General features: G+C 36.8%; 1 protein-coding gene across 7 annotated transcripts in view; it reads left to right on the top strand.

Annotated features, from left to right (window-relative positions):
- Positions 1 to 22,002, top strand: part of PPP6R3 (protein phosphatase 6 regulatory subunit 3) — a 76,052-nt gene that overhangs the window by 23,408 nt on the left and 30,642 nt on the right. For 6 of the 7 annotated variants that reach the window (XM_069803472.1, XM_069803470.1, XM_069803467.1 and 3 more), the window contains exons 2-14: positions 2,054 to 2,180; positions 4,407 to 4,639; positions 6,159 to 6,345; positions 7,223 to 7,360; positions 7,871 to 7,936; positions 8,383 to 8,495; positions 9,169 to 9,282; positions 9,989 to 10,118; positions 12,003 to 12,155; positions 14,157 to 14,306; positions 14,829 to 14,893; positions 17,499 to 17,614; positions 18,002 to 18,087. In XM_069803472.1, coding sequence (XP_069659573.1) covers positions 2,169 to 2,180; positions 4,407 to 4,639; positions 6,159 to 6,345; positions 7,223 to 7,360; positions 7,871 to 7,936; positions 8,383 to 8,495; positions 9,169 to 9,282; positions 9,989 to 10,118; positions 12,003 to 12,155; positions 14,157 to 14,306; positions 14,829 to 14,893; positions 17,499 to 17,614; positions 18,002 to 18,087 — 1,563 coding nt within the window. In that variant the 5' untranslated portion in view covers positions 2,054 to 2,168. The remainder of the gene's footprint in view (positions 1 to 2,053; positions 2,181 to 4,406; positions 4,640 to 6,158; positions 6,346 to 7,222; positions 7,361 to 7,870; positions 7,937 to 8,382; positions 8,496 to 9,168; positions 9,283 to 9,988; positions 10,119 to 12,002; positions 12,156 to 14,156; positions 14,307 to 14,828; positions 14,894 to 17,498; positions 17,615 to 18,001; positions 18,088 to 22,002) is intronic. The other variant, XM_069803469.1, reaches the window with a different exon arrangement.

Here is a 22,002-nt window from a genome sequence, read left to right as displayed (position 1 = left end):
AATGGATTGTTTGCATTGAAAATACTTCTATCATTAAGGAATGTAAGACCTTCTTGAAAGCCTGTGGTGGCACCAAGGACTCCTTTGGTGGTTGCTCTCCTTGCATCCACCAACTAAGTTGTCTTTTGCTACACAGCTGTAAAAAACCAAAAACCTGTTTTGTTCAAGTAGGCTACATAATTCAGCATGTGTTTCAATCATGGAAAAGTTTATTGGTGCAAAAGTAACTGAGTTTTTTGTTTTATCTGTGCACTTGAACCCTGTAGTAAGAAATACGATGGTACATAAAGAAAATTGACAGTTATGTTCTGAGTTTAGTTTTTTATAATCTGATCCTTGTTACAACTTCCTATGTGGCATTTCTCAGACTGTCATATATTACAGAATCTTCAGCTTGACACTGATATACTTTTTTTTTTTTAAAAAAAGTTTCTCTTCCTTGAAAAATGAAACTGGTTATTGCTGTAAAAATCTGTGAGGTTCATACCTATTTTAACATCCAGTTGTCAGGTAAAAGAGCCTTCAGCTGGCTAGCTGAGGCCCTTTTAGTTTTCTTTCTGCACTGGTCTAGATCCCCATGTCTACTTGCAGCTACCACCACTCAACTCTTAGGTAGAAGTATGATGTACCAAGTTGGAACTTGCGAAGTATGTTTCTCATGTTTGTTTTACCTAAGTACAATGCTTAAAAGTTTACCTTAAATGAGTAGCTTACTTCTGTGAAGAAAATAAGAAAACTATTGTTTTCTTATTTACTGAAGGGATTTCTGGATGCCTTAAAGTAACAAGTCTGTTTTGTAACGGGTTCAGTAGAGGAGACATTGTCCAAAATTAAACTATGTGCTTGTCTGACTGGAATTCACATCTTCATCCTGTAGCTTGAAAACAGCAACGTCTGTATTCAGGAAAGGTGTTTGACAGCTATGTCAACTGGAAGCTACAGAGAAACTTACTGATAGAATTGTTACCAGCTTTTTTTTGATGGAGATGCCAATTAAGTGTTTGGCCACTAGAAAGAACCACGGACTATTACCGTTAAAGTATATAGTGTGGTTTTCTTCAGCTGTGGTAGGCAGATGACTTCCATTTTTTTTTCTGGTCTGAAAGGATTGCTTCTAAGCTTTATTTCTTCCCTTTAGCAAACAATTCAATTGAGAATTTTAGCTACCTGTATCTCAGAGCAGTTGACAGGCTTCTTCATTTTGGTGAACTGTTTTCTTTCCTTTCAGATTTAAGTCAGGTGTTTTACATAGAATGTTATTTCACCATTCATTCAGAGAAGCATATTAACTAAGAAAACAAAGCAATATTTTTCTGAATGCTAGGTGTTCCTTAGAATCTTGAATTATCATAACTTGTACATCAGCAAGTTGATGTAAACTTTCAGAAGTACTCTTTACATGAACTGGAAGTCTGTTAGTCTTGCTTGCTGGGAACTTTCAGAGATAACAGAATGCTAACTCAAGTTACAAAAGACAGTCAAATATCTGCAGCAGCTTTACCATCTTTAACACAATTTTTCTTTCCACATCTGAGAGGCTTTAGTATTATCTTGGATTATTTGCATCTTGTAGTATCTAATCTTGAGCATGTCTTGTATTTGGCAGTCTTTTGCATCTTGCGCTGAATCCAAATGTGATTTTTTTGTTGTTGTTTTGTTTTGTTTTCTGCTCATATTGGCAGTGGAGTTCAACACTGGGAGTAACAATGCAATTGACCTGTGGAGTTTGTTGTAAATTTACAGATAGTAAAATTTTGGGAGGAGCACTCCTGATTTGCGGACATAAGGCCTTATTCTGATTCTGTTAATGGGACTGAAATTTGAAAAAGCATGAGGATAATCCAAAATTTCAGAATTGGTAGGTTTGGGGAGGGAAGGTAGAACAGTAGGCTGTGAGAAGAATAACAACTTTTTGTTTTTAAAACTTTTAATTCAGAACTATAGTAGGCTGATCTTAGATTATTGCCCATGGTAACACCTAAGAAAATTCTCTTCAGGGTTCCGACTTCCTCTTTGGCACATTTTATGTTGTTTATTTTTCCTTATTTCAAAGGACCTGGGCTCCTGTTGAAAAGTGATGGAATAATCTCTGGCCGGCACCTGGCAGTTGAGGGAGCACCCCCTAAAAGAGCTTGCCTGGGAGACAGTTTGTGAAATAACGCAGTAACATGTTTGCAGTAGTATGCCTCTTTTTTTTTTGTTGTTGTTGCTGTTTTCCATTGTTGAATTTCTCTTGAAATAAGTAACTGAGAAATACATCGATACTACTAAAATGAGCTTTAATCGCTGCAGAGAGATTTACATCTGGAATTAGCATTGATAGTGGTTACTTGCAAAGATGCTACTTTCACTAATTGGGGCGGGGGGGGGGGATTTGATGTACTTTCTAGAAACCCAAACAAAAAATATCCTGTGACTTTAATGCACTAGTTTCACTTGCTTACAGTAAGTGTGTGTAGCCTGAATACCCACAAGCTAGTGTTTTTAATAACAACTCTGTATAATTTGATTTAAGCTAATTTGTGAGATCAGGTATTTTGAACCCTGCTTATAGGTTCACTAGTACTTTTAGCAGAAAAGAATTTTTTTGGTTGATTTTTAACCACTTAATCCTTGTATGGGATCTCAGATGACTATAAGTACTGATACTGCAATTGAAATTATCCGTATGTTTTCCTGATTGATTTGGACTCCCATATCTTTAAACAGAAAGCTATGTAATCTAGGGGCAGTTATGTATGCTTACAACTTCTGACAAAAGGCTAAACAAAGTAAAGTGGTATTAAGTGATCAGTGTGTAACGGTTAAAGCAACAATGAAAACCCTAAAAGCAATTAAAACTTTTTCATAGTGAGTATGCCAGGCTTTTCAATATTTTGGCCAAATACTGGAAGTCTTGCTAATGAAGAGTCATAAGGGTTTTGCTGGATCCTTTTGCTGTATCTGTTTTCTAAACTGCTCAAGTACTAAATTTGATGCTTCACTGTTCTAAGTAGCTGTACTGTGCATGCTGAATCCACTTTAACTTGGAAATAAGTGCTTCAAGCTGTCTACCTCTTAGTCTGCATAAGAATTAGATATTTCTATTTTAGGTTTTGTAGGTTTTTATAATAGCATATGACAAAAGCATAGTTTGATTGTCTTTAAACTTGCTCCTGCATACAGCCTGCAGCTTACAGAAGTGTTTTTGCTAAAATAGTACTATTCACCTACATTCTCTGTAGTAACAATGTGTCCTCACAGCTGATGATGTTGCTAATGCACAACAGTAATTAATGTATTGAATTAATCCTTCACACTTGGAAGGCAGTTACTAAAGGAGCAAAAGGAGTGTTTCTTTCCTTATTTAAATGAGTACTGCACAAAAGCATGCTGCTTCCAATTACAAGGAAAGAAAAGTTTCTCTAGTATCTGTTGTATCTCTTTCAATCCACTTAAATTCTGCATTCACATAAGACCAGCTGATACCGTGTCAGAGGTTAAATGGAGAGGGGAATGGAGCGAATGCTTCTACTGAGCTTGAGAGGTGAAAGCAGGAGTATACTGGATCTATCATAGACTGAAATATTCTTTTCTGATAGCACAGTTGTCTTGGTAGCAACTGTTTGCGAGGTGTCTTAGAGCAACAGAATTAACATGGAGGTGCCAAAGCATTTTATAAGGAAAGATGAAGTTGCTCATCCTTATACATTCCTGTTACAGCCTTTTACAATATTTCAGTGGTTGTGGCTACTGCCCTTTCATGTGTTTGCATAAGATTTTTTATTGTCCCTTGTTTTTCCTCCTGTGCCAAGTTTGTGGAGGGAGGTACAGTGACAGAGTAGGTCCTGTGTTGAAATTAGCTCCAGTACTTAGATGTGCGCTGCCTGCAAGTTAAAATTATTATAATTCCTGTACCTTTATAGCTGTTTTCTTCAATGGTAGGGGTGGTACTCTAGTGCATTTATGTAGTGCCTGTTTTATCTTCTCCCAGCTCTATTAATTGCTAAGCAAGTTGTTCTGAATCTGAGACTTGGTGCATAGGTTAAAAATGAAGGTTGGGAAGAGCAAATTCAATAAACTTACAACCAAAGTTGTCCTTTTTTCTTTAATGCAGATTAGCATGTTACATTCATGTAAGTAAAACCCTGGAGCTGCCTAACTTTATCTTTGGATGTTAGAATATTGGCTGTTGCTAAAGGTACAAAAATTACTATGGAGTGTTCAGTCATCTTTAATCAAGCCTGATTCTGTAGCTTTTGATCATCAGCATCTACTGTTGTTTCTCATTTGAATTTTAGAAAGTTTCTGTGCATGCAGGTACCTCTGGGGTTAGAAGCTATAAAATACTACTGTGAAGTGTTACTACAAATACTGCTTAAATAGATTTGTAAACTTAATGCTTTGTGTATATTCTTCTCATCCAGACCAGCATGTTTTGGAAATTTGATCTCCATTCATCATCCCACATAGATACACTTCTAGAGAGAGAAGATGTAACACTGAAGGAATTGATGGATGAAGAGGATGTTCTGCAAGAGTGCAAGGCTCAGAATCGCAAACTTATAGAGTTTCTGCTGAAGTCAGAATGTTTGGAAGACTTAGTTTCATTTATTATTGAAGAGCCACCTCAAGACATGGATGAAAAAATTCGATATAAGTAGGAAAACTTCTGGGGGTGGAGGGGAGACTTGGGAAGGTGGAAAGGGGTAGATTACTACAGTTAATCTGATAGTGTATTTTGAATTCCTGCATTCTGGTGTGTAGTACAGTACTGGTATCTTTAGAGTAAGGGGCTTTTGTTTTCCAGGGGCTTTGTAACCTTTTAAATAAATCATTCTAATATTTGCATGTTTTTCAAAAAGAAGACTCTTATCCATAAATGCTTCCAAATTCAATTGCTGGCCAAAGGAGGCTTACAAAAAAAAATAATCGGAACTCACATAAAGAATCTTGTAGTAGTGATTATTAAGAAAATAGTTGAATGAAATGCCCTATTTGGGTAATAGTTTTAAATGCTTAGCTTTGTTTTATTGATGATTGGTGAGATGTTTTGAAGATGCTTATTAGAAGGTCTGTAGCACTCCTTGGAAGAATGTACTTAATATCTAATTGCTGGTGTTTTCCTTTGCAGACCTAGAACTATAAGAATTGGGTATGGCCATGACTTCAGCTAGCTTGCTGAGAAGTTTTAAACTCAACAGTCAACATAGCAATTTGTATAAAAGCACTTCTGCCATTTTTGGCCTATTTCAGAGTTGTCTATGCAGAAAGCTGCTTTTTTTTCTTAAAACAGTATGTAAAAAAATAATGTGAAATAAGCTACACTCTTAGTTGCAGCACTTCACCATTTCTGGTAAACCAAGCCTCCTGTAGGTGTTTCTAGTATAGTTTGAAATTGAAGCATCTTTCACTTAGAAACCTTAAGCTGCTGATGCTGTCAAAATTACCTTTAGTGTGAGTGGGTGATAGTACTGTCAAAAGCAGGAAATTACTGGTCTTGATGGCCTCTTTGTTTAATTGCTCAATGTTCTGAACGGTACTTCTGGCTCTGTGTCATGAAGCAGTGCTAGCTAGTTTTGCAGGCTTTGTCAGATTTTGACTAGTTTATTGAATTTCTACATAATTGCAATATATATATATAAAAATACATAAAATATGTGTGTGTGTATATATATGTATATAAAACTCCTGAAGCCATTCCTTTTGACCTTTTAAATATAAACCCTGTTATATTAGAAAGGGCAAACACACTGTTTCCTCCCCAGTATCGGTCTAGTACTATCAGTCTGCTTAACTTCTTGGTAACTATTTTTCCCTTCAAAAAAAGAAGCGGCTTCTGAAATGAGACATCAGTACTTGAACAGATGGATTTAACAATAAAACAGATGGATTTAACAATAGATCTTAAAATAAAAGCTTGCCCTTTCCTTTCCCCACTTCCCTAGTGTTGTCCTATTGCTACCGAAGAACAGAGTAGTCCATTTCTTAAATACAACAACAGAGCTTGTAGGCTGAATGTGTAGTTGTGTTATCTTGCAATAGTTTGCTGCTTTAATTAGTCCAGACCAACCCTGCTTGAAAACTTGGCCAGAAGCCTTACCAAGTTCTGAATTCAGAGCTGGAAGTATGACAACTTTGAAGTATGAGTGATGGATAATTTTTTTCCTTTTCCCCAGATATCCAAACATATCATGTGAGTTGCTTACATCAGATGTCTCACAGATCAATGATAGGCTGGGAGAAGAAGAATCCTTACTTATGAAACTGTACAGCTTCCTCTTAAATGAATCTCCTCTAAACCCTTTACTGGCCAGTTTCTTCAGCAAGGTGCTAAGTATTCTTATAAGCAGAAAACCAGAACAGGTAAATACTTACAAGCTCTCCAATTTAACAAGTGCTCTAATAAAGTTGTAGTACTCAGCAATGCTGCTTTAAGACTACACATTTGAGGGATAGCAGCTGAGTCAAAAAAGAGCATTCAGCTTCCATACTAGCCGAAGACACTTTTTATATGGTATGCAGAGGATTAAAAAAAATATGTCTGGATGAGTTAGATGTATTTGTTTTGCCTGAGCTATTTGTGAAATCACTGTGTGAGTGCTTACCTTTTGGCTTAGCTTAGCTCAGTATTTTATATGGTGATATTTGCATTAATTGCTGTTAGAGGTGAACATAAGCGAATTGAATCAGTGGGAGTGGGTCCCATTTGGTGTGAAAAATTGTTAGAGAACAAAGTGAGAGGTATTTGGAGTCCTTGTTCAGAAGTGTTGTTGTACTCTGCGTTCATGTGGCCCAATGCTGCAAACAGCTGCAAGGACTGGCTCTCATACCTGAGCAAAATAAAAGATACAGAACAGAGTCAAACTTATTTAGCAAGCTCTGCCTTTGCCTGTATTATGTTAAGGTTTTGCTATGTTGAGCTTTGCTCACTAAGCAGGGATGAGAGGAACTCGTACCAAAAAGGAAAACTGACTGTGCATTGGATTATGAGTAGTTTATGGTCAGCAAGTTGGGCTTGAGAGGAGGCCCAGGACACACTGTCCTGTCTCACTTTTGCTACTCTATACATGTATATTATTTTATCTTGCCTCGTACTGTAAGCTTTAAGTGGCAAAAGTGTTTAAGAAGTTCTCATTTATTTTCTCCCTTTGGTAGGAGAGAGAAACTAAAACTGCGTGGTGTAATTTACCATGTAAAATACAGATAAGCAAGTGTAAGCTTACTTCTTTTTAATTTCTAGATTGTGGATTTTTTAAAGAGAAAACATGATTTTGTAGACCTCATTATTAAGCACATAGGGACCTCTGCTATCATGGACTTGTTGCTCAGGCTGCTGACTTGTATAGAACCACCACAGCCCCGGCAAGAAGTGTTAAATGTAAGTAAAATGTCTCAAAGGACTCTTGTCTGATGTGTAAACTGTAAGATGGCTTATCTTCTGCTGATTTTACTAAGTTTATTTCTTAACTGTGCTGAAATTAAATATGTGAGGGTTTTTTTTGCTTGGAGCTGCCAATACTTTTCCACTGGAGCCACAGCGCTGGTGGGGACAACTTAGAACCTGAGTGGCTGGTCTCTTTCCCTGTTTTTTAATATCTACCTTAAAACTGACAGATGCAGTTTTAAAAATGTTTTGGACCTTACTGAACACTTTTTTTCCGGCGTCAGAAAGTTTATTTAAGAATTATACCCAAGGCTTTCTTCTTTACAGTTGTTCAGAAACACTAACTTTACTTTTTTCCTTTTTTTCTGAAGTATTGTTAGTGCTTGTTTAGAAATATTGACAGTATGACTCATGGCAATTGTCAAATGACTAATTTTAATTTTGTTAATTTTAAGTCATTCACTTGGATAACATTCTTACTAACACCCATAAGCACTTTTACAGTGGCTCAATGAGGAGAGAATTATCCAGCGGCTTGTGGAAATTGTACATCCATCTCAGGATGAAGATGTAAGTATTGGTCTGACACTATTCTGGGTCTATGTTCAGCAAGTTGCTGTACAACATAGTGTTAGAACTTTCAGTTTTACTGTTTTGTGCTTGTTTCTTTGAGTAAGCTGATTGCAGTATTTTAAGTGTGGTCATTTGAGGGAAGGTGTGTGGTTCACCCCACCCCTTATCAGATCCAGGTCAAAGCCTTATGCATACTCAGTGTTGTTTAAAGATTCAACTCTAATGTTTTGCCACCTTAATATTGGAAGTAGTTTCTTGCCTTGTGCCTCAAGGTTTTTTTTTTGTGTTGTTAATATTTAGTTATGACATAAAGCTATTGCCTGAATGTTGTTTGGGTAGGAGAGACTCTTGTCCAAGTTGAAACTTTTGCCTTTTTTAACTGAAGAATTACAGTCCAGCATGTTATTACTCTTATACTGAAAAGCTATGTTTTTCTGTTCCAGAGGCATTCAAATGCATCACAGTCACTCTGTGAAATTATTCGTCTAAGCAGAGACCAGATGTTACAAGTACAGAACAGTTCAGAACCAGACCCACTGCTTGCAAGTCTAGAGAAGTAAGTTGTTTTCCTAAACTTCTGATTTTATTTTCAGTTCATAAAAACCATAGTTTTCAACTTTTGACCTTGAAAACCTCTAGAAATGGCAAGCTGTGCTTTCCAGGTGAATTTTCTTGGCTACCTGTCATCTGTGTAATTTAAAATAACTCAGCAAGTAAGCAGAGCCCACCTGGAGGACTTCCTTGGGGGGGGGGGTCTGATTAAAGTATTTCCTGTGCTGCCAAAGTTAGTGGGATCAGACATGTGGAGGTCAGCTTGATACTGTGCAGAGTACCCATGGGAGACTTTGGCTTTGATCTGTTACTTGGTTTAAGTTAATCTAAGTGTGTGTTTCTGCCACAGAAGATTCTCCTGTATTCCCTTCTTCCTTTTGCTGGTTTGTGTGGCCATTCTGGCAAGCTGAATCAGGTTTTCGATCTGAAGGAAAACTCCCTTGTTGTAGCGTTGGTTGTCAGGAAAAAAAAATAGATCAATGGAAGGAATAGGAAGATATGACTGGGGCAGCGAGGATGGGAGTGATTGTCCTAGTGGTACCTGCTAGCTCGAAATAGCTACTGGTTTTCTTTGTATTATCCCCTTATTAATTTTACGTGGGCAAATGGTAGCTACTTCTGTTGACAGATGTATCCTGAAGTAGTGTTGTATCTGATGCCAGTGTTCTTCTTTTCAGACAAGAAATCATAGAGCAGCTGCTGTCTAATATTTTTCATAGAGAAAAAAATGAATCTGCAATAGTCAGTGCAATCCAAATACTATTGACCTTACTTGAGACAAGACGACAGACGTAAGTCTTCTTATTTTGCTTAAATTATGCCTGCATAATTTAACTGAACTACTGTTCAGCAATAGCAAGTGCCTTCCATGTACTTACAACTGAACTGTTTTTGTAGCCTGTTGTAGATGGACAAGTAAAAGAGCAAGGTGGTTGGCATTACTACACTTTCACCAAATGACTGGTCTTTCTGCAGTTCTTTCTAGAAGCTAGTTTAAGTGCCACTTCACAGATCAGACTAATTACACTTCATCAGTTTGTTTCTGGATACAAGGGATAGAGTAAATATGTACAGTGCAGTGAGTGGGTATTGACTTTTCAAAAAGTTACGTGGAATTTTATTATAACTTTACTTTGAGAAACCGCTGAACAGATCTCTGTGGTACATTCAACTTGTTTATGCTGTTCAGGATAGATGAGTGAAGCTCTTTATCTGCCTCAAAAGAGGAAAAAGAACAGCTGTAATGTTTACTCTCAAAACCATATTGGAGATTTCAAGCACAATAAACCTAAAAATACTAGAGCCAGTGTTCGGAAAAACCTTGTTCAACTATTACTTCACACTTAATTTATATTTGTATATAAAACCTTGTTTTTACTTGCCTCTTCATTCTTTTCACATGCCTTCAGAACTGTGACACTCTCAAAATCATCTCTTAAACATGTTTTACAACTAGTTTTGATATTAATTATCAGATTTTACTTGTGTGTGTTTTAGATTTGAAGGCCATATAGAGATCTGTCCTCCAGGCATAAGCAATTCAACATATTCTGTCAACAAAAGTGTTTTAGAAGCCATAAAAGCACGTCTTTCATCATTCCATGAACTCCTACTTGAGCCTCCAAAAGTAAGTGAAACCTTGTGTTACCAAATTAATTGAAACAAGACTGTCACTGTGTGACTGTATTTTAGGCAGCAAACAAAACCCAGTTTGACAACTTTCGGGCAAGTGCCCAGGCTCCTTCCCAACCTGTTGTGAGCTTTGCTGTTCATTATTGTTGTCCCTGAGCCAACATGTTGTGCTAATTGATATGCTTTTCCAGCTTAAACTTTGTTTAATTGGCAAGATAGCCTTGAAGCAATTAGTTTCTGAAAGCAATGAAAAGAGATTTGCTATATGTTCTCAAGGTGGGTCCTGTTTTCTGCTTGGAAGTCCTATCTGGATAGGAAATATGGACTATGGATGCTTCAGTTGTGGAACTTTGCCATTGCCCATGTGAGGCCTGCGCAGTTCCTCTAGACTTGCCCAGGACACAAGTAGACCAGCCCATGGCATGCACCCTGTACTCTACGCACGTTAAATTCTTTGATTTAAGCAACTTATCTATGTCATGCTGTTGCAAAAGATAAATACAAGATGTATAAATAGGGGGTTTACCTATGATCCATTTATATTTTTCCACCCAAATTTTCACTGGTAGAATTTCAGCTGGAGGACTGCACCCTGAACTGGGTGCCACAGTCCATAAGAGAGAAGGACCTGTGGGCCAAAGTGAAAACAAAGACCGGAGGTGTATAAAATACCAGATGGGGGGGGGGGGGGGTCAAGGTAGTGTTAAAGTTTATTTTAGCCTGGAGAAGATGAGACCTCAAGATTTCCAAATGCAGAAGAGGTAATAAAATGCACAGAAACTGTCTTGTCTTTGTTGCAACAACATGGCAAGACACAGGTCTATATTACAGTAAAAGCAGGGTCACATAAGATGCTGAAGTTTTCTGATGGTTGGACATACTTAGCATTTGAATAAGTCATCTAGTGAAGTTATTGAATCTGTTGCTTATTCTGAGCACTAGTTAAATGAGCATCCTTAGGTTTTTTTTCCTTACGTAAGGAATGGACTAAATGAACTAGCAGGATGTCAGTCATCTTTTTTCTGATGCAAGGGTGGTGCTGGTCAGGCAAAAATGTCATCCAGTGTTACAGAAGGCAGCGGTGGTCTCCTTGTCAAAATGTGTTTGTGCCTTAAGATAGGAAGATGTTTTCACTGTGAATTCCCCTGCTGGTTGCATATTTGCTACTAGATTTTTAGCTTTTAATGGTAGCTAATACCAGGTTTTTCTTATTGGCTGGCATTTAGTTATGTGACAACAGTTCTGGTTTGTTAACCAGCTAAATTTCAATGTAAGAACCCTGAAGCTTATGATTGTAATAACAAGGACCCATTAGTGCATGGAAAGAGATTCTTGCTGTGTTGCAAGTAACTCTTTCAAAGACTACAGATGGAGCTTTTTTCATGTGTAACACCAGAATAAGACACCAGAGAAGCTTGTTGCTTGTATGAAATTGTTTTCAAGTATATGAAGTTAGCATTGTTGAGGCATTTAATATACTTAGGGACTGTCTACCTACCTGCGTATGTTGTAGCAATGTAGACTATAGTTGTACATGGACTAACCAGTGAGAAGCATTGTCTGGGAAGTATCTCCTAATTCCTTTCAAGGGTGGGTAGAATGCATCTACTTTGAGATCCTGTCTGTAGTTTACAATCAATTTTTACAATGTCATTGGTTTCATGTGGCTGTTTTTAGTGCTTCCTGTCTGTGGACTTAAAATAAGCTATAGTGTTCAGAACTAAAAATTGCTTTTTTGCAGGGTGAAGGCAAGACTGTTGCTGAAGGCCTGATTCTATATATTTTTAAGCACTACCCTGTCATTTTGCATGGTAATGATGAGCTGTTTTTTTTAAAGATATTTTAATGGGGTTTATGTATGTACCCTTTTCTTTTTCAGAAAACTGTCATGAAGACAACCTGGGGTGTATTGGATCCACCTGTGGGAAACACACGTTTAAATGTGATTAGATTAATATCTAGCCTTTTGCAGACAAATACAAGCAGTGTGAATCAGGAGCTTATAGAGCTTAACAGCATAGGAGTAATACTGGTAAGAACTTTATGCTGCTGCCTTTATTTTTATGGATTGCTGTTAAGATCTTGTCTTTTTTCTGTCACTGCAGATAATTTGTAGTAAGTGTTCCAGCCTAACTTTTCAGTCTGTGTTATGGCTTCTATTGCACTGTTTAGGAACTTTTTTAATATTGGATTTTACTGTTAAATTCATCTGTCTGAACTCAGCGTTTTCCTGTGATCACTTGAATGATTCTTATTCTCTACACCTTCATAAATATATAGTGGTTTTCTTAAGCTTCTTTTTTTCATCTGTATGTTCTCAAGTTTTCAGCCATGTTCAAGGCTTCCCTGCTGTTTTCATTCTTTTCCTAAGTTGTTCCCTCAAAACACCTTTTCCTCTCTTAATAATATATGTCACACCAAATGGTATCTTAGCACTGTCCTATAAAGAGACAGTTATTCTTAGTAGCTCACATGCCTTCAAACCTCTGAAAGCAAGATGTTGTACAGCAAACTTTCAGTCAGTTAACTCGCTGCTTTTTGCTAATGTGGAATGTGTACTTTTAGTGCTTCCTATCTCATAATTCAACTACAGCAGGACATGTTCTTTGTGTTTAGGTTGACCAAAAAGTTTAAATGGTGGAATCAGTTAAAAAATAACTAGCAAAACATGCTAGAACTTATACTACAGTTTCTGAAAACAATATGTAAACTTCTGCTTCTAAGCAGGCAGTTGCAAACTTAAAATGTAAATATTTTTCTCTGCCCTGAATTGGTTTAGTCTAAAATCCCTTTTTCCTTAATACAGCTGTGGCTGTAATGTCTTCGTCTCAATTTCTCTGCAAAACTTGGGTTTGCAGACAGGTGTTAACTTGTATACAAATAGTTAACTTCACTGTAACTGAAGTTTTTCCTAGATGGGTTGTCTAAGGGAATGTTCATGCTATGAACATGTGCATGTTCTTATAAGTAGATTATTTTGTAAACTAAATTCAGTGAGGTTTGAACTTGCTTTTCTGTTGCAGGTTTTGCATAAGGATAAAAAAGTAATTATAGCCATATAAAGTTCTTGGTGCTTCATGCTGTTTGCTGAAACAGTACGTGCTTTACTGTGCAGACTTGACTGTTAGGAAGAGTAATTGTCTAGTTCCAGTAGCATATCTTTATGGGATGATGTCACTAGTTTAGGAGGACTGAAGGAAAGTTGGAGATCTTCAGCTGTATTTTGAATGAGACTTAAATTGTTTAATACTGTTCTAATCACTGCACATATTTCCATAATTAATTTTACTTTACCAGTGACAGCAATTATTTGACTTTTGCAGTAAGAAGTAGTCTAAAATAACTGGACATAAAGCTTGAAAAAATATTTCCTATGTTTAAGAGGAATAATGTGGAGAACCAGGAACATGACTCAATGAACGCTGTTTATTGTACCTCAACCTCAGTATTTCTGTCTTGTGTAAGGTGTTTAATAATCTTAAACTGCATCTAGATTATCTGAGGTAGGTTTCTGTAATGGAAGAATAAAATTAGATGACAGGTTCAAAACAGGTAGATATGATGTTGTAAGGAATCTCACTGAAGCGAGGAGCGCATAATAAACGGTGTGGTAGATGCTAGAAGTTTAAGTGAACTCAAAGCAAGCTGTCAAGGGTTACTAAGGTCATAAATAACACTTCTGACTCTGGGACCTTCTGGGCTGCAGCTAGCAGAAAGAATATAAGTAGGGAGTGTCACTCCTCCCTGTCTTTGTTCTCTGAAAGTGTATTATTGGTTACCCCCAGGATAAATCCACTTACAGTTGAGTTTTTGTTCTGATTCGATATGATAGTCCTTGTGTTCAGATAATGGCAAGCACAAGGATTAACTTTTTTGTAGGTCACAAATTTTCTCTTGCATGATAATACTTACTCTAAAACTTAAAGAATTTGTTCCAGTGTAGTCATTCGAATGACTTGCTGGGTTCAGACTGTTGGTTACGTTTAACGAAAAGACCTTGGTTTGTGTAAACCTTGTTGAATTTGTTTTTCAGGACATGTTCTTTAAGTATACATGGAATAACTTCTTGCATACTCAAGTAGAAATCTGTATTGCATTGATTCTTGCAAGTCCTCTTGAAAGCACAGAAAATGGCACAATTACAGATCAGGATTCCACTGGGGACAATCTCTTACTGAAACACGTAAGTTGTGGGCTTTGGGGAATCTCTTGAATTTTTCTGTCTCCAGCTTATTGTAGCAGTTACTCTTAAACAAAATATACCCCAGTTTTATTTATGTGTGGAATGAACAGGAATATTTTCCTGTTTTTTCTTAAAATGTCAGTTCAGGGTGTTAAACCTGAAAGTGCCATAGAGTAGATTTTTGCTGCCCTGAAGTGAGCATGTATACAGAGCTGCAAGTGTTTATTTTCCTTGAAAGAAAAGTTCCTCTTACTTTTAAGAATTAAAATTGCTATTTTAATAGCTTTATGCTACTACAACTCTGCAGCTATAAAGAGAAGTAGAATTAATATAGGTTTAGCTTTTAGGCTTGTGGTTGGGATCTGACTGCTGCTTCTGAACTTTAAACCCTTAATGAAAGTATTTATCCTCAACCTGAAATTAGGTGTCTTGTAAGACTTTAGTATTTGTTAAAATGAACTGTAAAATGTATAATAGTGTTCTACTTTACTGCTACTAAGCATATTTTGCTTTTTTTGATAGCTCTTCCTTAAGTGCCAATTAATAGAACGAATACTTGAAGCGTGGGAGATGAATGAGAAGAAACAGTGAGTAACTAGTTTTCTAATTCCCTGCAATTTTCTACATAGGACTTGAATTGTGAAATGAATGTATGACCAATTCATAACTGATCTGGCCAGTTCCAAAAACACTCATATGTTAATATTTGGATTAAAGCTTTCTCTCGTACTGCTTTTTGGTAGCATTCTAATGCTTTTTCCCATGACCGTTTGAGAATACAATAGTTTTTCATTCTTGCCATGTATAAGATATTACTATGATCTTTAAAGTCTACCGATCTTCAAGTACAGAAACATACCATAAGTTTTGAGAGGACAGGAAATACTTTTCTCCAGTAAGCAGTTTAAGATTATTTATAAACACATCAAAGCATATTACATATTGGGGAGCGACAGACTCCTAAGTAGGAAAAGCCAAGTCCTCAGCAATGGAGTAACTTCTAAAAGTGTTTGTGGAAAGGATGGAAGTTTCAAGTAGCTAACACTTTCTCCTGCTATGAACAGAGTTTCAGACAAAAACCTCAATCTTTACCTGAGGGAGTAATACAGCTCTCTGAAGCCTCATAAGTTTGGCTCAGGAGATGCTGAACAGTAAATGTTAGAGCTAACTTGTCAAAATACTGAATTAACTGACTGGGATAATGTTGCTGGTTTGCTGGTGTATTGTTTGAAACAGTTCTACTCCCCAAAATATTCCTCTTCCTATTTGATATGAATCGGATGGTAAATATATGGCTAACGTAACTGACCTGAAAATAAGGATGTTGAAGTAGTTGAAGAGGGTGGTACAAAGAAAAGGAATGTGACTTAAATTAACTGTAGAAAACATGCACTCCCAAATGTCTTCTATTTCATATCATATTGTCCTGAGGTTACAGAGAATTGCCAACTTTATCAGCAATTAGACTCTCGTAGGAGAGAAGTGTGGAAAGTTATTTCCGTAGATCCAGCCTAAAACTATTCTTTGGTTGGATAAGAATGTACTTGATCTGGTGCTTACCATATGGATGAATTAATTAAATATTTAGTCTCATGTTTGCAAATACTAATGTGGAAAATATTGTTGCAAACCTCAGATTGTGCTTTTATCTGGAAAGAATTGATTTTTATTTGTGAGAAACAAGCAGGCTGTTGTTAGTAATTCATGCTTTTATCCAATTTTGTACAGGTATGACTCCAAATATAAAATATAAGTCCTTAAGATAATCTAAAGGTATTTTTAGCTTAGCTGCTTCAGGAGATGGATTTTTTTTTTTATGCTTTTTTATTCTGTCAGTTAATGTTGTTTCGAGAAGCTGTAGAAGCCTGAGGGTGACTGCTTTCTGCTGGTGAAAATTTGACGTAGTAAAAAGCTGTTTGATTCACTGGGATTAATAAGCATTTGCTAGCAGAAGGTACAGTTGTATTGTAGACTTTTTGGCTAGGCAATGACAAGTCAGTCCACTTTGTCAAATACAAGCACTCTATGGCATATCCTGTATTAGAAATTCTAATCTTTGCCATCATCACGTGTTGCTTGTTTTGAGTGTACTTGTTATCTAAGCAGTTGAAATTAGACAGGAATCTCTCTCAAGTTGTTCCTGTAAACAGTGTGGTACTGTTTCATTCATGACATCTTGCACTGGCATAACATAATTTCAGTTACCTTGTGTTAGATGATGGTGGTGGAAAAATAAAGTGATGTGATTTGTGTTTGCATAACATAAACTACTTCCTGAACTGCTGTCACTTTACAAAGATTTCAGTCAACTTCATAGGAGGTTTGTCTAGCCAATTGAGTGGGTCTGTCTTGATTTTTCATTTAAAAAGCACAAAACCTTAAAAAGCTGTCACAGCAAATGTCTGGTTAGCTTGCAGCTAAATGCTAGAAATTCAGTCCAAGTTGGAGCTCTCACTTGTAGCTCTTTAGTCAGATACAGAATGGTTCTAGCTGATGATAGCTACTCAAAGCACTACTCTAAAACCTGGTAATTCCTGTTTCTACAAAGGAGTTCTGTCACATTAAAAAAAATATATATTTGAACCACCTTGTAATTGTATCTTCGGTATGCACTTAAATGTCATTCCTAAACTTCAGGAAAGCAATGATCCTAACTTAAATCTCAGTTGGTCATACCATTCCAGCTCTGTATGCTAAAGGTAATGTTAAGAAACTCTGCAGTACTAGAGCACACTTAGGATTTAAGAATTTTTTTCTCTTTTGATCAGCTACTCAAAGCTCTGAGAGAATGTTCAGTGTATTGGGGTTTTGAAAATACTCTCAGCAACAGAAATTCCCTAAAAACTGTGGATCCATTGTTAATTTTGTCAGTATCTCGATAATGCTGTATACTTTTCTTTCTACACACAGAAAAGTGAAAGCAGAATTAATCTGTTCGGATACTGTGCACTTCTTTCTTGGTAGTTTACATGCTTTTTAAGTCTTCTAAACTGTCTCAGTGTAGTCAAACCAGTTGGTATCTTAAATTCTTGAGTACTTTTGTGAACCTTTGGTTTCAGGATGCAACTCTTCTGCTTAAGAACTGTTATGCTATTTGTCTTGTGTAACTTCTTGACTCTGGTAGAGCTTTGTAATGAACAGTAGCACAGTTGCTCTGAGTGTGGGCAGTTGAATTCCTTTTGTCTCTTGTAGGGCTGAAGGAGGAAGACGGCATGGCTATATGGGTCACCTGACAAGGATAGCAAACTGTATTGTGCATAGTACAGATAAGGGGCCAAACAGTACACTAGTCCAACAGTTCATTAAAGGTAATGTTAATGGTCTTAAGTTTGTCTTCATGGCTTTCATTATCAAATTTTGATGAAATGAATCAAGCTTAAATTAAAAGCCAGCTGTTGGATAAAAGAAGAAAATACTGATTATTTCTGATGCATTCAATTTAAAACCAGCCATCCTTAAACATATGCTTAAGTCTTTTTCCCCAAACAGTATCAAAGCTCTCTGAAATAAATGCAAAGAGATGCTGATCTGCTTAATTTGGACTTGTTTGCTAGATGGAGTAATCCGTATGGATTTAGAAGGATATATATGTTCTTTGCAGTATTTCTGCTAGAGCAGAAGAGAACAATTAAAAATTAAGTGATGCTCCATTGTTGATAGTATCAAATTGGATTTTTTCCTGTTTCCTACACTAGAGCTTCCAGAGGAGGTCAGAGAGCGATGGGAGACATTCTGCACAAGCTCTTTAGGAGAAACTAACAAGAGGAACACGGTGGACCTGGTAAGTAGTGATGGGTAAGGTATCAAAATTGCTGCTGTTTACTTGGGCCCCAGTTTCTTTTCGTTAGCAGCACAACCAATCTTCCCAGCTACCATGTACTTGTGTCAAGAAGTACATCTAGTTGCTGAGCTGTGGAACTGATAATTCTTTAATTTACTTTTCAGCTAAAGCCATACCATTAATATTTTGCACAGGCATCTTGCAGTAGCTCAGTTTGTATATTTTATCCCAGACAGTTGCCAAGAAGGAATATTTCTTTACAGCTTCAAGTTAGTGTCGTTGAAAGCTCCTGTCTGCTTGAAGAGTACAAACTAAAACTGCAGGAGCTGGTGTTAATTGTTTTATCTACAGTATGTAAATGAGCCTATGTAAGTTTAATGGAAAAATGCTACCTGCGTCCCACTGCATATGTTACTGACCTTGCTTAAGTCAAGTAACTTTGCATACTTTTGTTGTGCACCTGTCAAATTTCTTCTGCACACAGCAGCAGTGATTACACTTATAGAAAAAAGCTAAACTTAAGTAGAAGTACAAAGAGGTTTTGTGTAATCATGTTAAACATAGTTTAAGAGTAATCACTTGGAGACTTTAATAAGCAGAGGCTGTTTCCAATGGCAGCAGACCAGTTAATGAATTTTAATATACCTGACTTCTCCAGAGATGCAGTGCTTTGCATGTGGCTTCATTAACTTGTGCTGGTGCCATATTAATTGGGCTATAAGATGAATAGACTGTTAGATTTGCTATTTCAACATAATACAGCAACTGGAACATAATGCTAACATGATGTGTATGGCAGTAGAAGCAATAGGAAATTAATCTGAAACTTGTGCATAGGACCAAATGATGTACACATCGTATTTTTTCCATGAGCCTGTGAATGCAAAGAAGTTCATAGTGCTTGTAGAATAATGATATTTTCCTCTTGTTAGAAACTACTTCTTGGTCAAGGCCAAGAGAAGAGTCCTCTAGAGAGGCAGAATTTTAAGCTGATTTATAATTAATAACATTGTAATTAGCTCTTTAGATATGTAATCATTTAGTTGGACATACTTGATGTAACAACAGTAAAACCTCATTTAAAACACATCTCTAAACTCCACAATATTCAGTTGAATAGAAATACGAAGCATTAAAACAAATTCTTGTATCTAAAATGCCATCTGGAAAATACTGTGTCTTTGAATTTCTAAAGTTATAGGCTTTGTTTCTGCTTGCGTGATCAATTCTCATGAGCTTTGGATTAGCATGTAGTTCAAAGATAAGCAGTAATGGGCAGTACTCCTGCAATGGTGCAGGAGATATTAAAAGACTGATCTTACAGAAAACTCAGCTTGTTGTTTTACTTAGTCAAGTTTAAGTTATAGTTATTGTATGGGTGTATCCTCAAAGCACAGCCCCATGGTATTTCTTCCCAGTCATACTGTCCCCTAATACCCATGCTTTTGATCTGTGCTTTGCTCTCCATAGACCTGTCCTCTTCATCTATAAACCCGGACAACCTGGTATGTCTGAGTGTTTGAGCTCTTCTGTAAGTTGATGAAAGCATCCTGGGTTAAAGCAACAGCTTATCAGAACTAGTGTTTATACCTGAGAAATTATATACCTGATATAAAGTGCAGATTTTCAAGGTCCCCAGAGCAAGATCTTAAGCACACTTTTCTTAATTTTCTGTGGGTTAGCCTTATATTTATTGCTGGGTAGATGAATAGACTTAGTTACTTGGTAAGGTTACTTACTTCAAGGTTTTCCTGTCCTAAGCAAGCTGTTGAACAGAATCTAGTCATGGGCGAAATAATAGTTAAGCACACAGTTCCTGACCTCAATGACAGAGCTGTGGTTTACTGTTACACTTGATCTTCTTCAGTTAACTTACTGGATTTACTAAGATCAGATGATCTGATCTTTGTGTATGCATACTCTTATGATGTGAAGTTCATTAAAAAGTATGTAAATAAGTTCACTGTGTGAAGGCTATGGAAATAACTGATCTTGTGAGTACTTCGAATGCTTCAGTCATTTGGTGCTCAACAAAGAGAGCTCTTTTACTATAATGGAACAAGGTATGTGGTCTTGGGGTCCCATGCATAATGAACTGCTTCTGCAGCCATAAGACTATTCTTTTTCAGTTGTTTTACATCAGGGATGTTGATTGTAAATCTATCAACACTTCACCCCTCTCATTTTCTTTCTCCCTCTATAGGCTTCTCTGTCTTTCAAACAAGTTCTTGTTACATTTTCTAAAACAACAGTAACTACAGACTTAGAAGTGAGCGTGTAGCAGCACTATCTCAGAGTTTCCCCAAAACACTTTACAGACTTTATATGAAGCTTATTTTTGTTTTCCATTGCTAATTGTCCTTCTGGTAGAAGGTAGGCAGTATTGCACTAAGCTTACCTACTTACACTTACCTACCTGAAGTTTAAACAAATGTGGAGTAATTGTTCATTTTCACTTTTGACAGGGTGCATTAATGATGCTGGCACAGTGAAGAATGCTATACAATTTGTAATACTAGGTTTGTACAAGAGACTTTGTATAACTTCAGATGTGTCTCTTTGGCATCCTTCCAATATTAGTCATGACATTGAATGTTCATTAGGTGTGCTTAGACTAGGTGAGGAGAATATACCTCCCCTAAGCCTAAAAATATGTCTACAGGACAAACTGTTCATGGTTGCCTTAATCACCATATAGTTCCTTTCTCTTAAGGGAAGTCCTTCTCAGTATTACCAGGAAATGAGGGAAAAAATGCCACACATTAGAATGAGTTATTGTGAAAAGTGCCTGTGCTGTGTGTTAGTGTTAGAAAGCAACTGGTCTGAACAGTAAGGAGCTTGCTTAAGTAAAGAATTAATTGCTGGAATTTGCAGTGGTCATTCCCACTCCCTTCCCTGGCATAATTCTGCCATTTATTTATTAGGGTGGAGTAATACTAGTTTCTTCTTCCAGGTTTATGCTTCAACTAAAGCAGCTGTCAGAAAACAAGAGAAGTAACTCATTTATCTTAAGCCTGGTATCTTATCTGCTGGTTGCCAAAGGGAGAGTTTGGGGAAGAAGACACTATGTCTAGCTAAGAGTCCTGAGCTCCTTTCTGTTACAGTAGTAAGGGCAGGATTTCTACTGGGGATTAACTTGTTCATTAGTAGTAACTAAAACTAAATAAACAACTTCTTACTTGGGTTTGGGTGTCTTTTTCCCCAACAAATTGCAGTTGTAGAAGGAGTAGGTACATTAACTTTTGTCCTCTCAAAAACTGCCCACATGGGGGGGTGGTTTATAGGGCATCTCAGGTTGTGGTATGAAATGCCATATAATCACCTTGAAGTGTGCAGACTTTGCAAGAATATTTTCATAAATATACACTGAGCACTAACCTTCAATAGACTTGGTCTGTCATTTGATATAACAGTTCTTCTCCAGACACAGCAAGTCCAGAGATCACTTGGTGCATTCCTATTCTTCCCACTTATTGACAGTTTTAGTGTTGATAGGTTGGGTTTCCTTCAGAAATTCACTAACTTGAAGTCAGGGTACTTCTAGTATGCAAATTGCAGTGCAGGGCTGAATGGTAGATGTGCAAGAATAAAGCACTCCCAATTATTTTTTTTAAATAAGTGTTATACTAACAGAGGAAAATGCATAAAAGCAGAATATACTTCAGCTAACAACTTCATTTCTCTCTTGTACATGTGTCCTGAGTAGCACTGTCCTGTGATATTTGTGGAAGCATAGAAAGGTGTCTGTCTTGTATGAAGCCTTGTATGTGTTTCAGTACTCCTTTTGTATAAACTTGTATTTTCTTCAAAAAATAAAGAATCCATGAACCACCTGACTTAACTTGAGAATCTGTAACAAGGAGCTCTAGGGGTTTGTAGAAAAATGCATTATATTATAGTGCAGTATAAATTTTG

The sequence above is a fragment of the Haliaeetus albicilla genome, chromosome 16 (genome assembly GCF_947461875.1).
Source record: "Haliaeetus albicilla chromosome 16, bHalAlb1.1, whole genome shotgun sequence".
Lineage (NCBI taxonomy): Eukaryota > Metazoa > Chordata > Aves > Accipitriformes > Accipitridae > Haliaeetus > Haliaeetus albicilla.
The sequence above is the reverse complement of the archived record's forward strand: the minus strand, read 5'-3'. Positions and strand labels throughout refer to the sequence as shown.